General features: G+C 48.1%; 1 protein-coding gene across 2 annotated transcripts in view; it reads right to left on the bottom strand.

Moving 5' to 3' along the window:
* LOC146197851 (uncharacterized) overlaps positions 1-15,815 on the bottom strand; it is a 40,960-nt gene that overhangs the window by 19,290 nt on the left and 5,855 nt on the right. Inside the window, exons 4-13 of one of the 2 annotated variants that reach the window (XM_084593105.1) lie at positions 13,422-13,563; positions 12,384-12,520; positions 11,117-11,425; positions 9,271-9,441; positions 8,040-8,133; positions 7,454-7,578; positions 6,771-6,899; positions 5,189-5,286; positions 2,772-2,832; positions 1,615-1,857 (exon numbers count right to left, since the gene is read on the bottom strand). In XM_084593105.1, the coding sequence (XP_084449231.1) occupies positions 1,615-1,857; positions 2,772-2,832; positions 5,189-5,286; positions 6,771-6,899; positions 7,454-7,578; positions 8,040-8,133; positions 9,271-9,441; positions 11,117-11,425; positions 12,384-12,520; positions 13,422-13,563 (1,509 nt within the window). The remainder of the gene's footprint in view (positions 1-1,614; positions 1,858-2,771; positions 2,833-5,188; positions 5,287-6,770; positions 6,900-7,453; positions 7,579-8,039; positions 8,134-9,270; positions 9,442-11,116; positions 11,426-12,383; positions 12,521-13,421; positions 13,564-15,815) is intronic. The other variant, XM_084593106.1, reaches the window with a different exon arrangement.

The raw sequence follows: 15,815 nt of genomic DNA, 5'->3' as shown, positions 1-15,815 counted from the left end.
AAAAAACTAGTGAGAACTATCCTTGAACCAAGTTTCACGAGCGTTAGCCATTGGCCGTAGCCGCAGTCGCTGCTGCTGCTTCGGTCATGGCTCGCTTCCGCGCTTGGTAAGCATCTCGGCAACGGGCTGGTCTGGCTTCTCGTTGACTGATAGTCTCGCCAGACTGTCTGTCATGGTTGCGGTCTCTGTCTTTTGCGAAATGGTGTATGTGTACCGCGTATTTACCTACGTTAAATGAAGGAGCGGCGAAAAGGGAACCTCACTAGACGACGATGTTCACTGCATATCGCGGTAGTGTTTTGCAGTCTTGCACGAGGCGTGATCGGGTGCGGCGATATCATAGTGGCCTAGTACCTTGACACGATAATGAAGACGATGTTTGTTGTGCAGCGCAGTGAAAATGCTGCGTACGAGTACGTGGCGTCATCTGTGGAACTCATGAGGTACTAGGCGCAGCAATAAAGGAATAACGCGAATCTAGCAAATAAACGCAACAGAGCTAAAGCCCTAAAATACAAAAATAATATCAATGACTAAAATACAATGACTGCAACCATCAACCCTTGTTCGCTGATTAATGTACCTTGAAAAAGTCACAAAGACTGCGCGCGCATATTCCTTATGCTCTGAGCAGAGGTGACTGACAGGCATGGCGCCGTTGGTCTGTCCTGATGTCTTTCTTAAGACATCAGTGAAGTGCTTGCACAGTTGTACAGTTTGTACAGTCTTTGTTGACAGTTTCATGCGCGCACATATGGCATGAATGGGCAGCAAGAAAATGTAGGAGGCTGAATAAGTCCAGCTGTTCTTCAAATGTCGGAGGTGCTGTCCTGCTGAGGTTCAATAGACTCCGAATTCTCATACCATACGGTGAGGTTTCTCTGAAGCCAGGGATTAAAAATACATGTACAATGTACTCCATGTAACGCGCACTAAGTGCTGAAAGAATTAAGGAAAAGCGAAAGGTCCCACTGTTATCGACACGTCTTTTGGAGACCCTGCACTGATAACTGACCAGAGCGGCAATGTCAGATGCACCGATTAAGTTTCATACCTATGAAATGAGCCATATTTTTTTCTTGTCTGGCTTGCGTGCTTCACACTACATCGTGACTTGCGGGCAGTGTCTGGACGGCGGCACGCTGTGACGCCCCCTATGGCCCCAGGAATCAGCTTATAGCGGTGCATAAGCGGGCTTTGTTCCATTTTTACGACAGTATTAAGAGCAGACAGGAGCAATGTTATTTGGCACTGCCAGTTACGAAACTCCACGTCAAAATCTGGTCAAGACAGTGATCAGTTTCGAGAGGTTAGTAAAAAGACCGTAAAGTATCTGTGGCGTCCTGCAACTCATTTTAGCGCTCAGCAGTTCGCCGGAACGCTGCAGGTCGCGTGGCACTTCGTTACAAACATCTATTAAATTCCAGAATCAGGGCAGATAAGAGTGCCACATTTTCGTACTAGTACTTTCCTAGTGCCGTTGCAAATGATGAAACCAAGCAATTCAACGGCTCAAGAGGAGCTTCGCTTCTAGAGTGATAAAGATCTCAAACGTGCGGCAGAGTCATGACTGGCGGTCGCCACCTCGTCAAGCGCATAGCGAAAGAGACTCACGACAACGGATAACGCCTTGGAGAAGCCGTAAATTGTCTTGTCGTAGGTGAGCATGATCCTTGGCTTGACGTACTGGCGGCTCCTGCGGCGCATCTGAGCCACGTCGACGCGTGAGTACCACAGCGAGATGCCATCAGCCATGTAGACGGCTCGGTCGCCGCCGGCGCCCTGTTGCATCTGGACCACCAGGTTCACGGTGTCGTCCATCACTGCCAGAGCCTCGGCCGACAGGTTGCACAGTTGCTGCGCCCCGATGACACGCCACAACGCGTAATCAATGGCCGCCACAGCATGTCTCGCATCCACCAAATAAGACGCACGTTCGTTCAGGTATTCTGACTGGTTACGTCCGATCGCAGGGTATTGCTTTTCTATCGACCGGAAGAAATATGTTACTAGTCGTAAGCTTTTGAAAATTGCAGTTTTTCAATCTTTATTTCGACGTCGATCTCTAACAAGGCGCACCCGGAATTCCGCTGCAACTAGATACGTGTTACCGACGTGAGAAGCCGACGGAAATTGAAATATTCTCACAGCCACTAAAAAAGGAGATGATAGCAGAACAGTTGCGAGCTCAGTGTTTTGGAGCTGCTAGCAAAGGGTAATATACTATTAAAGTGTGACGGAGCTTTTCAAGAGTTTTCGCGCTACGATATACACAGATACCTGTGTATATCGTAGCGCGAAAATTCTTGAAACGGTAAACCAACTAGCCCCCATTGCTGCTTTGCTTGACGGAGCTAGTTCGCGAGTTCATGCTCGATCTTTATTTTGTTGTATACCACGCCTGCTCGAGCTGTTTTCTCCTTCATCACGTATAGATCTGAAGTGTATTGTGTCGTAGGAAGGAAGATTTGTGTGACTGTCATCGCTTTGGTTTGGTAAGAGCGATACACTGTGCGAGCCTTTACCTCCAAGGATGCGCACTAGATCGGGCCGTCCGGGCTGGCAAGTCCAGGAGCGCTTCATGGAACCTGAAATCGCAAAGACCACCGAGAAATTTCAGGTTGCATGAAGGCCCCCTGTGACTGCCATGCCCGCTGGCCCCTGAATGTTTTCTGACCTGGTTTGTTTTTCAGAGATACCATCTCGTTGGTCGCTCAGTGGTACTCTGGCAAGACAACCTGAAATCCCGTACAATGGCACAAGTAGCTTACCTCACGTGTCTCGACGCTTCCCCGATGAGCTAGAATCAGAGACTCTCCCTTGAGAACGGACCTGCAAAATACAGTGCACGGAATTGTCAAAAAAGCGGAACAGAATGATATTGTTACTAATCTGAGTTATTAGTAAATTTCAGCTTGGTTACCTCCTAGTGTTTAACAAAATTAAAATTCTGAGCGGGCACTTAGTAGCTGCATGGTCAACATGTAGAATCGGCAGTAATTTTGATCAAACATGGCTACAGGTACCAAAGAGCTCAAGACCCAAGAAGCCCAATAGTACTCAGAGGAGGCAACGGCCTCACCGATTGCCGCGTTCGTCTGCAGCTTCCGGTCTCCATCTTGGCTCAGTCGAGAGGTCGCGTCGTTAGGCATGTCGTCAGCTGTGAGTGCTTTCTTGATAGCGGGGATACTGTCACGAATTTCTTGATAAGAATTTTCAGAGTCATGTTTGAGCCGCAGCGCTGTTTGTACAGCTTATCTTTCACCGAATGCAGGCCCCTTCACTTCTTTGTTGAGCGCCAGCATGCTTTCTCTACCCGCCTCTTCTGTTTAGCTCGAAGTTTCTTGTTGACGATGGCAGGAATCGACACAGAGTAAAAACTTTGCGCCTTATCGTATGCATTATCGCGCGTAAAATCTTTGCGCATTATCATCCCTGCTTATTGTGAAGTGGACCAAAATTCTGGTAAGGTAGTAAGCGATCATTTTACGATGCGTGAACCTGTGGTTGTCCGGAGTAACTTTTGTGGCATACTTTCGTGTGCGGGACCGCGTGCACTGCATTACAAGCATTCGTGGGCATCGACGAGCTGCGTAGCGGTAATATATCTTTAAGTACAACATGCGCGGTGCACATCGACTTTTCATCGTCACCGTTACAGAGATCGGCGAGTTTGATATGATGGTTAGTGCTGTTTGGCTTAATTCTACGCCCAGGTGGATATTATTTAAATCTTTATAGCAATGGCTGCAGTTGTTTGTTTGATTTAATATCTAGTTGTGATATTGTAGCGACCTTCCCTACTATCATGAAAAGCACGCTGAACCAATTAGCGTATGGAAGTTGCTGTTTGGGCTACATCGTGTGTGCAGGTATGAAGTCTGCATGATTTGATTTATTTGCTGACTACCTGGTTGTACAAAGCGTGTATGGCTTTGTTGAGGAGCAGGTCGTCGCCGCTTGCCGCAAGAGTAATGAAATTGGACGGCTTGAAGCGTTTTCAGTACTTTAAATCCCGTTTCTCGAGTCAGGTGCGCACAATAAAATACGTCATAACCATTCTTTGAACTAACATGAACAGAGTGAATACCGATCGTAGAAAGTCAGAAAAAAAAATGCCGCACATTAGTTTTTTTGCATTGAACACGTAGCGAACAAAGAATGAATCGGCGCGCTGATATGAGTGCACCTAATAGCGCAAGACGTGACCAATCGAGGTTTCTGGCTGGAGCTCACTGAGACCATATGGACCCGATTTGCCAGTAAATGAATGCCTATTTGTGGCCGGACTGCGAGCTTGAGCAGCATCGGCGTATGCCGGCTAAAAAAAAAAAAAAAAACAAAAAAAAAAAAAAAAAAAAAAAAAAAAACGATTCAGTGTGTTTACATCCGATCAGGCAAATACGCTCTACCGGAGAGTTAGCATGTAAGTTGGCTCCTCTTTTATTTTTTTAATTGATTCACAGGAAGGAAAAGGCGCCGTGTCTTCTTTTATTCGCAGATAACAACAGCCTGCAAAGGTTTCTAGAAAAACAGCGCAGGAAGTAACCTCTGTGTGTTGGGTGGCGCGTCTACATGTGATAGATCGCAAAGCGTTTGGTGAGCTTTCGCGTTTAGTAAAAAAATAATAAACGCAAGGCTGATACGTGTCTGGTTCTCACGCGAATTTCAGTATTCTCAAAGAGTGAATAGCGCAGCGCAACATTGCATCCGGACTTCATTTTTCACCCGAAGCGTAGCTGTGTTTACCTGGCACAGGGCAGCGGTTTCATTTCGTTGACCGAGCCAACATGGCGGGCGTAGTTCTCGGAGGGCTAAGAGATGGCGTTGCGCATTTCGAATATCGTCTATTCTTTCCTCAGAAGTAGTTTTCGTCGTAGGAAGGAGAATTAGTAAAGTTGAAACCTGATATGCAGCTGTAGGCTTCCAGCGAGCAAAGTAAGGGTAACGAAGCTTGGTAACTTCTGCACGGTGTTTGATGAAGTGAAAGCATGGGCAAATGCAGTTACCCGGATCTGTAGTTATCCATTGGTAGCTGAACAGTACGCAAACAACGTCGATACCATATACGCAGCTTCCGCAGTACTTCACCTCGACACAGGAGGATCATATTGCAAACGGATTCAAGGTACCATGCAGAATTGACCCCAGCACCAGCCAGAGGATGTCTGCATGTCGAACGACAGACCTTATGATGGTAGGCATTTCCTGGATCCCACGCCTCGTCTTCGTGGGAAGGCGGGCAAGTACGCGTACGCTCTTGCGAAGCGTGGCCACCGCAGCTTCCTGCGAGCAGTTGACATATATAGAGGTAGAAAGGTAGCGATAGTGAAACATTCAGCAACGGAACAGGTGTGCCACATTGGCATATTCTTGCCAAGCTATTAGCTATTTTATTACGCCAGATCCTGCAGGCGACTTTGTGAATATATATGTCTATCACTTTAGCCTTAATATCGCCTGTTTTCTTTTGCAGCAAGCTAATAGCTAAGAGGAATGAACGGGTCTTGACCAGAAGAAGATTAAGTCCTCTGGCTTTAGGCACTGAGACTGCGTAAAGACGATTTCGAAATCTGTACGAAAAATGAGTGCCATCTATATTGTTTGGTTTGTGGGGTTTAAAGTCCCAAAGCGACTCAGGCTATGAGAGACGCCGTAGTGGAGGACTCCGGAAATTTCGACCACCTGGGGTTCTTTAACGTGCACTGACATCGCACAGCACACGGGCGCCTTGCTTTTCGCCTCCATCGAAAAGCGGCCGCCGAGGCCGGGATTCGATCCTGCGTTCTCGGACACAGTATTCGAGCACCGTAACCACTGCACCACCCCGGCGGGGCCCATCTATAGTGTGCGTGGATGAAGCCAGCAGAACTGCGATATTTTTTGGATTTTCATATGGTAATAAACGCAATATTTGTCGTGCTATTCACTGTCAAACACGGACTGCGACGAATGAACGAAACCAACAGTCAGAAAAACCAAAAAAGAAAAAGAAGGAACCGTTTTTTATTATTATTTACAGTATACTGGAGGCCTTTTGATGGGCCCTAGCAGGAGGGATAACAATAGTAATCTTTACATTTGTGACAAAATTATTACTGTAATTATGCAATGAGCAAATGACAACTAATTAGAAAATAGAAAAAAAACAACATGGCACTTGAATCCGAACCCTGGATGCCCCCCGAATTTCGCCTATAGTGCTCAAGCGGCTGAGCTGAAGCGGCAGGTGCTCAGTCTTGTTCCTTGAGATTGTTCACTAGTTCCACTTTCATCCATACCGGCAGACGTAGTAGGCGTAGTAGTACTGCAAGTGTCACGCGGAACGTGGTCTAACGAGGATGGCGGGAGCAGCGCGAGAATCCGCTTATGCTGTCTATGGGATCAAGACTGCCAAAATCGAGGCCTTTGATACGTAGTGTTTCCAATAAGTGACCCGGAATGGCAGTAGTAAGCATTTGTATGCTAATTATAGGTGTTGTCAAGCTTTCAAAGCTCAGGTTACCAAAGAGACAAAAGAACAAAAACAACCAAAGTGTTCTGATGTCAGAACTTGATAATGATTCATCTAAATGCATATAACTCGTCTAAATCGCAAGGAAAGAAACGATCGCAGCTGGTTTTCGTTTCTAGCTGTTACTGGTGATAGTTGCTGCAGCATGTATGCATGCATGCCATTTTGTGCATTTTCCCACCGAAGTTGTTATAAGTTTGCGCAGTGTGTGTTCGCATTTTGCTCTGTCCCTTGTTTTGTAGCCTCGAACACTCACGTGAACCCGGTAGTCGACTTCGATGGATGGCCCCTGCATGGCTAGCACCGTGCCTGCCGCCACCAGTGGGCACGCTTGGTAGTGCTTAGTCATGATCTCCTCAAGCCGGCGGATGGACAGGGACCTGAGCTGTGAACAGCAGGGGTCGCCATCTTTTGCTTAACGCCTCGGCAGGTAAGCGTGCAGGCCTATCTACTGCCATTACACGTTAGCGCGCTTGCTTTATATAGTATGCACATTAAAAACTGTCTCCGTTTTTTCCTGTCAATTGTTCTTGTCCCAACAGCTACGCAAATGAAGTGGCAATATTCTCCAATCAATGCAGTTAAGAAAAAATGTCATATAAACAGTGTGCATAAAAATGATTAGGGAAGAAACTAACTTGTCACCAGCTATTGTACGGGAAATCACTCTTTGCAAGGCTGGTAAGAACACTCAATCTCTTTCGTCTGTTATTCATGTTATCCTTAAAGAAGTTGAGCCCAAACAGAAGTCGCCTTAAAATCACGAACCTTGCAGCTGTAAAGTTTGAGTTTACTGTGCGGTGTATGCGTGCTGGAGCGTTATATAGCAAACCCGCTGCACTGAAAGACGCGGAGAAATAGCCTTTAACGTTAGAAACACTACTTGTTCGGAAGAATGAGCCGCGCATTTTCGTCCGGATTGGTCAGGCGGGGTTGTACCTTCGCCTTCTCCAGTATCACGCGGTCCTCGTCGATGGGCGCGAAGGCGTTGCAGGTCCAGTAGAGCGTCTGGTTGTTGAGTACGCTCTCCGCCTGCATGATCTGTACGGCCAACCGCTCCGCAGCTGCGCAGGGAAACCCACCGCCGTCGCTTTGTATGCGGCACCAGCGACATGTCGTATGTCCTGGCCACGCCATCATAGTGTGCAGCTAGGAATGCTATTGGTTTGTTAGTCTGTTGGTGAACAACAGAATCAACTCAGCAATGGACTCGCTCCCACACCGATGCCTCGATCGGTGAGCGCAGAGCCAGTCAGCGTCGGCCACTGCAGGCTCTCAAGTAAAGGAGTACTGCTAAGGCTCCTTTAGTACTGCCACGACATGCAGCCTGCCGACTTATTTAGCAGCTGCGATGTATGCTGTACTGACCTGACATCTTTGAATAAAGGAGAACCATGTAAAGCTGAGGTAAGCACACGCAGTGCGTTTTAAAAGTGAATAAAATAGCATACTACTTGAGATTATGGTTGTGGTTTCCGATGGCCCAGCAGATGGGATGCTGTGCGTATAGACGAAGTGAACTCACTGGTGATGTTGTCCAGCGGGTAGTCTCTTTGTAGTAGCCGGTGAAAGTATGTCCTCTGGGCTAGGGTGCAGTTGTTTACAGGGGTCAAAGTCGGCTAGCATGAATAAAAAAGAAATGTGGCGTCAGAAGACAGATCAACGTTCAGTGTTCAGCTCCTGTAGAACAGCAGCGCAATGACTTAGTGGTTGCGTGTCACCAGGTGACTAAGAACAAATTAGGAATCCTCATCATGTATACCTCAAAGCGAAAGCAATACTAAGTTCTCTACATTTTAAGGCTTTGTGTAGTTGTGCAGATACGTCAATGCACATGAGTGCAGCGCATGGAACCACTGGTAATATGAGCGCTTAACTTACGAGTTCCAGCGATGACAAAAGGTTCCCCAGCTCTGGATTTCAAGCAATCTGTTTGCGTTTTAATATTTCATTTGTCTCTGTTCCTGCATGAAATTTAGTCCGACGAAATACATGGCAGCGCACTTCAACGATTCCTGAGTCAACCCGTCAGTACGCGGTCTTTTCGTTCAGTGCTCAGCTCTTCTACGACAGCACCGCAATGGTTTAGCGGTTATGCGTCACGAGGTGACTGGTGGAACAAATGGAGCATCATCGTATACATGGAAGCGAATATAAAATCCATTCAATTTTTGAAGCTGAAATGGGAACCATTTACACTAAGCGGTACGGGAGAACCTAAGTTTTGAAATATGACTGCAAAAACAAACAAACAAATAAACAAACAAACAAACAAACAAACAAACAAACAAACAAACAAACAAACAAACAAACAAACAAACAAAAATAAATAACCACTGAACATTTTCATGCAGCGTCATAATTACTCTCTTCATGAACATAAAGCTTCTGTTGCCAAAGTAGAGCCCACTTTAAGATAATTCCCGCTTACTGAACGAAAAATAAAATTCGAAAAAAAAAAAGGCTTGTTAAGCCGAACGTGGAGGGATTCTTATCGCTTTGTAGTGAGTGTACATATGGTACGCTTCAAGTTCTTTCAGCTCTTTGCTGAAGCAGACCAAGAACTTGGTCACGGAAGTATAGGCACGGATATATACTATACTGGGCTTCCCGATTTCCGAAGACAGCGCACTGCCTCTGCTGCTCTCTTCCCTTTACTGCAGGATTTCGCTGTTCTACATTTTCAATCTCGCTAATGGCTCAGCTGTACGAGTGTCTGCAGTTACCTACAGTGCTGCTAAGGCGCTGCAACGTACCAGCTGGAACAGTCTTCTCTCTAGGGTCCTGCGCGGCTTGAACTTCTCGCGCAGCTGCAGCCGCGGAGTTGTGGGGATGGTGGCCACAACGGGCGACGGACGCTGCTTGGTCGTACTCGTCTCCGCCTTGCAAACGCACAGCACCTCGGTACGACCAGCTACCATGGCACCCTGCACAGCGTGCACAGAAACCAGTGCGCCACCTGCCACGTTCAGGCCTCGACGCGCAGTTGTGGTAAGCTGCTGTGGATGTGTTAACTGTCTTATGCAAGGCAGTATTGGAGCTCGATTGGGTCCGCATGTTGTGAAATCACGAGTGATTCTAAACGTAATTGTATGAGCTTAACTGAATTAAATGGCTAAACCGTAACTTATTTTGACGAGCAGGCGAAAACAAAGTAGACATCAGTAGCTTGTTTTTTTTTTTTTTTTTGTACCATCTATTGTCATTTTATGTAAAAGTAACAAAATTTATCAGAAATGGGGCTTATTGCACGAATATCACGAAATGCAGGCGATCGCCGTCGTATGGCTTCGGTCTGTAATATGCAGGCAGCGATTTTTCCAGTAACCATTGGGAAACTCCTCCGAGTTTTACGACCTCGAATGCAAACTGAGCGGCTGCCATCAGTGTATGCAGTCCTGCGACGAGTTAACAGTAGCGGGGCGGCCACCGTCGTTGATATCCGCCTTGTTATTGCATATAAACACACTCGTGTGTTACCAGGCGCTAACGCCACCCGGTATGTACTACCCCTGCGGTATGCGGTGAATTACTGCAATGAAAAACATTAGCTCATATATAGTACTGTATGGCGCATGCCCGCGCCATACAGTTCATGCATGCTCTTTTTGGAACTAACAATACTGACCCATTTTATGAACAGCTGCCACAGGTGGGAGTTGTAGAGATTACATTCGTGTCTGTTATATTAGACTTTCCGCAGTATTAAGTGCCGTGCTATGGATTAAGCATATGGCACGCGAGACCACCGACCAGCGACCGCCAAACTGCGACATCTCCGTGGGTCCATTTGCGACTCCCCGCCTCTCGAGACGATTCCTCTATGTTCTTTCTGACTGCTTTATGTTCCGATCTGCCTACTGCTTTGAAGCACTCTTCTGAAAGGCGACATCGGCGAAGCTAAAACAGCGGGCGATCCTTACAGAAGAACATCTAACGGCAACCATGCCAAACTCGAAGCTCAATTCCGCTTCACGAACGAGGCAGCTGAACACGGGCGCAATGAGCAATCGGTGCACGAGGGACATTCACTGTGACCGCGAGTATTGTTGAATGAGTAAAAAGAACATGGCACACCGTCATTTTGTCCAGCGTCTCTTGAATAAAAGATTATTTTCCCGATGTTCTTTTTATACCTGTCTGGCCGCGGGCTTTAGGAACTCGTTTTACGTAGTAACCCATCGTCACTGGTTTGTGCTAGGAAGGAAGTTGCAAGGTTGAAATATCGGAAGGCAAGCTGAAAGAAATCTGCGTGAAATTTTGTTCATGAAGGCTTTTTTGTTCTTTTTTTTTTTTTTTTTTGGCTGATGAACTTGGATCGTAGAAGACATACTTTATCGACAAAAATCACCGAAGAGAAAAGAACACGTCGGGGATTCGCACTACTCTACGAGAACCACACTGGCGATCGACAATAGTGTAACGCGTAAAAATACCGGGTTTGGTTATCCTTCTTCCGCTACTCGCTATATATATACGGAATACATGGCTACACGTAATATAAATATCGTCGCTCCCGAACCCCTGCGCTATGAATATGCGGTAGACACAGTGGTAAGGAAGGGGGAACGCAACAGCAGGCCCCCCTAAGTTCTCCTTCACCTTGCAGTGTGGCGACTTGTTGTACTCTTCTTCGTCCAGAAAGCGGCAGTCGCCGATGATGGCAATCAGTTTGTAGCTTCGGTAGACGCGCAGATCCACGCTGGCTCCCGGAGACAGCATTAGCACAGTGACGAACAGGTGGCGTGGATCGCGGGGCAAGTACGGCTGAGGAACGCGGTACGTGTACATGGACTGGGTACGCGGCACCGCCACGGCACCGTGGGGCCCGGAGTCTGGCCGACTACCCGCGCGCCCGTCTCCTCCTTGAGTGAGGTTCTTCAGGTCCGGTACTGTCTTCGCTATCACTACCTGCGGGAAGTGAGTGCAGTAACCAGAGGAGAAGAGCCCAGAAATGATGGAATCCTTTCAAAGGAAGGCCACTTTTATCTATTCAATCAGAGGAACAAGCGAGCGTGCAGTGCGTTTTGCACTGTTTTGCCAGGCCGAGAAATAAAAGTGGTGCATTATGTGATCCCATGAGTGGCCTCAAATAACCAGGCGCTGTTTTGCATGAGCCATTTAACGTCGTAGGTTAAACAAGCATTGTGATCGGGGAGTACATAGCGAGTTTACAGCAGGTGCGGGGCTGCTGGGTATCCGCAGCATGTTCCAACGGGTGCACGGTCAGGGACACAAGAGGTCGACATCGTTCTCTTAAAGCTATTGAGCATTTCGGCGTAGGTTCTGTGGCACCATTACGGTTGAATATTCGCCATCATCATCATCGATGTGGGGCGGGGGGGGGGGGGGGGGGAGAAGGGAGTTCTAGGCGTAAAGCACATAGACGAATGTAAAAAAAAATGCATACATAGGATATCGATACATAGAAAGCGAGAAAACTTGGAGGAATCAAAAGTTCTCGTTAAGAGTACAATCAAAAGTATACGGTTGCTTGAGTATTACCCGGCGCACCCTTGAGAAGTTCTCGAGCAGCTTGTTGCTGTCACATACGGCTTTTTGATCGAGTAGAACGGGTTTGAAAGGTCAGAAGCGCCATTTCCATTTGGCCACCCATTTCTTTTTCCCTTAAGCGAGTTCACTACGTGTCGCTACTCTGGGAAAATTAGGATCATTCACTCATGTCAGCGCCGAGTTTTACGCCGGAAGGGACATTTAACCCTATCGCCTATAAAAGTGGTTAGCTTTCTAATTTTCTTCCCTATAAAAGGGAAGAAAATTGTGTCATGTCGGCAACAGGTGAGGGCCAGCTGCTGCTCTTTAACAGCGCAAGCTGTCGTTCCAGCTCAAGGGTGGCCCTTTTGCTTACCACGTAAGAACGAGAGTCGTCCTTTGGCTTGAGCTTGACCTCAATGGGAACTTGGCCACCGGGATACCAGATACGGTGCACGCCCAGGCGAACCAGGCCATTCTGTTCGGGGCTGGTGCGGGCTGAGAGAACCGGCTCTGCTCAAAAACAAGATGATGGCAGTAATTGGTGGATCTCACTGTCTACGACCTGGCTTGGTCGACAATACAGAAGGCAAGAAAACCTGCAGATAAAGGACTAGCCCCTCTGGTTTTGCTACTATTGCTATATAAGAAGTGCTGCGAACTTCAAGACGAGGAATAATTGCAGTTTAAAGTCATTGTTTTACGGTTCGCACATGACACCATAAAGCGGGAAACGCATGTGAGCGAAAAAGTGAGCGAAGCGACAAGGCGGCGCGGCGAAAGCGATCATGGTTCGCTCCGTCGCCTACTGGGGAAGACGCATGCACGCGACAGCGCGAACCGAGCGAAACGGCGACGACGCTCTGTGTAGGTTGTGTGGCTGGCATTTGGCTGGCATAGTGGCTTAGTACACCGCAAACCTATTGCCAAATCCCACAACAGTCATAACGATTGCAAGAATTAAAGTTATTTTGCGACAACATGACAAAGTAAAATGTATTTACAGCAAACCGCATCGAATGTGTGTGAACTTGCACTGTAATCGGCACGAATAGTCACGTGACCCCTTGTTTCTATTGTTGTTTCAGTTGCGATTAGCCGTTCTTTGAATCTTTGGCTATCCACCATTGTTCGTACAAAGCGAAATGTTTACGCGATAATGCACAATCACAATGCAGCACAGCAAAATAAAGAAAGCATGCGAAATGAGCGGCAGCGACGTACGGTAACTTCCAGGCAAACGAGCGAAATTTTCTATTTCGGCAGTTCCGAGCGACGAGCCAAGCGACACATGCATTTCTGTTCGCGCGAAGGCTTCGCGCGACGCGTGCCGCCGTCGCGTTCGCGTTCGCGTGAGTTTTCGCGTGCATGCGATTCAGCCTTAACCAAGCAGGCGGCAAACGACTGCGCTTACCAAATTCGTCCAGCAGGGAGCTGAAAGAGTGCCTGCGCGGTGCTCCTCGCAGTGTCCTGTTGCGCGTAAGCCATTGCCGCCGCCTGTTCAGCATATCTTCCAGCTCCCATCCTCCGGTCTTGCCAGCTCGAAACGGTTCGGCCTGTAGCACACGTGTGAAGAACATGTGACGTCATTCAACACGCACGATCGGGTGAAAGAACGAACTGAACATATTGCGTCATATCTTTGCTTGGGCGAATTTTGGTCTTCCTCAGAGCACTGAGACTCTGAAAGGGCAACGCAAACACTTGTATTTAGTCGTTTGTTTCTTCTTATTCTTCGTTCAAGTTCTTGCTGTCACATCTTCTACGCCAATGTTCGATAAAGTGTAACCATCGCCACCTACACGTCTAGCTGTTTGCGTCCCCAGTATGCGGTCATTTATGTTCACATGCGCTTGCGCGCTACGATGTCATACTGTAAAATGGATCAGGATATATCAGGTATATGCTATGTCCAGGGAAATGAAGTTCTTTTTCAGATCCGTTCATTTTATATATATATATATATATATATATATATATATATATATATATATATATATATATATATATATATATATATATATATATATATATATATATATATATATATATATATATATATATTTACTATGTGCTGTGAGGGAGGAGGGCCGGCATAAGCAGATCAATCCCACTAGGGGGGGGGGGGGGGTGGAGGGGGAACGAAGGGGATGTGTTCGCCTGTAGGAGTGCGGATCTCGGAGGCCGAGTGGGCCGTTGCTGGGAAACGAACGAGATGGCGCGGATGCAGGCAGATGGGAGTTGCTGTCTTTCGACAATTTTTTTATTTTTATTAATAATTTTTATTTTTGTTTCGGCTGGGACACAAACCAGGTGTCTACCCGATACAAAGGGACTAGCCAACATCATCATTATCATGGGTGAGAAGAAGGGACTCGAGGAGGACTGGGTGGGAAAGAGTGAGTCGGGATAGGGGTGTGTTTGGGGGCACAACGGTGAGTCTGTGGTCGAGCGTAACAAGGGGGGGGGGGGGGGGGGGGGGGGGGCCCGTCCGGGATGAACATGGATATGGACGGGGAGTGTGTGAATGTACCCGAAGAGCTGCTGCATCATCTATTGGGGCAAACCAACGGCTCCGCCATACAGTGCGAGCAAGCCGCGGCGGCATGCAGTACGACGAAAACTAATGGCGGCGGAGGCTGCGTCGGCAGGTTAAGTGACGGCGGTGACGACGATGGTGGGCCAACCGGCGGTCAACTGCACTCCGCGCTCCTCCAGAGGTCAGCTTCCAAAATACACGGGGTTCAATGGCGCTCAGTTTCTCGAGGAGTATTTGGACCGACTGGAGACGTTTTGCCTGATCGCCGGTGTCGCCGCTGACAAAAGGCTTACGCACATCGTGCACGCTGCGCTGGAGGGCAGCGCGAAGTTGTGGTGGCGCTTCGTGAGACCGTTTGCGTCTTGGGAGGCGTTTACGGCGGCATTCATTGAGCAATTTTCTTCCATTGACGTGAAGCACCGCTTGAAGCAGGAACTTGAGCTCCGCACGCAACACCTCGAAGAAAATTTAAAATAATCTATCTACACGATTGCGGACTATCACGGCAGGATTGGCGGCGAATTTCCGGAGTCTGAGAAAGTCGATCGCGTATTGCGGCAAATGCACCCAGAGCTCCAAGACTTGGTAGAGGGTAAACAGTTTGCCAATATTGCGGAGTTGGCAAAGAATGCCGACGGCCTCATACGAGCGTTATTGGAGGCGTTTGCAACACAAGCCGCCCCCCGACCGATCAAGTTGCGAGAGACCTAGCCGACTGTAAAAATGGCTGGCCTGCTTGGAACGCAGTCCATAGCTATATATGGTGGCGGCGGCGGCCGCGCCGTTCCAGTATCAGTCGGCGGTACCCAACTGGCCGTCTGTGCACATCTGCACAGACCAGCTGCACAGATTGCCAGCTTCCGCTACTGGGCAGCGTCCCCCAGCGTCGTCACAATCGCAAGGATACTAACCGCTCGACTCCAGGGCATTTACCTGCCATCACTAGCTGCAGAGGCGTTGGCTACCTAGCCCGCGATCGCCCTATATGGGTCGACGTAGCGGCCGCCCGCTGCTACTGATGCAACGGGATCGGACATTTCCGCTCTCAGTGCTCAGAAAACGGGAGCCGGTAGGTGCTACTTCGGCGAGCACCTACGAGATAGCGCCGCAGGTAGCGGCCTTGGCCGGCAGCAAGGAGCCTCTATTGCAAGTGCAGATTGGGCAGACTATATTCCAGGCCCTGCAAGATACAGGCTCAAGTGGGAGCTTGCTTGGAACGACGGCAACGAGAGTGGCAGAGGAGATGGGCGCCAAACTCAGGACACAAGA

Source organism: Amblyomma maculatum, chromosome 2, assembly GCF_055883805.1.
Source record: "Amblyomma maculatum isolate TAMU_Amacu chromosome 2, ASM5588380v1, whole genome shotgun sequence".
Lineage (NCBI taxonomy): Eukaryota > Metazoa > Arthropoda > Arachnida > Ixodida > Ixodidae > Amblyomma > Amblyomma maculatum.
This window is presented reverse-complemented; position numbering and strand designations above follow the sequence as displayed.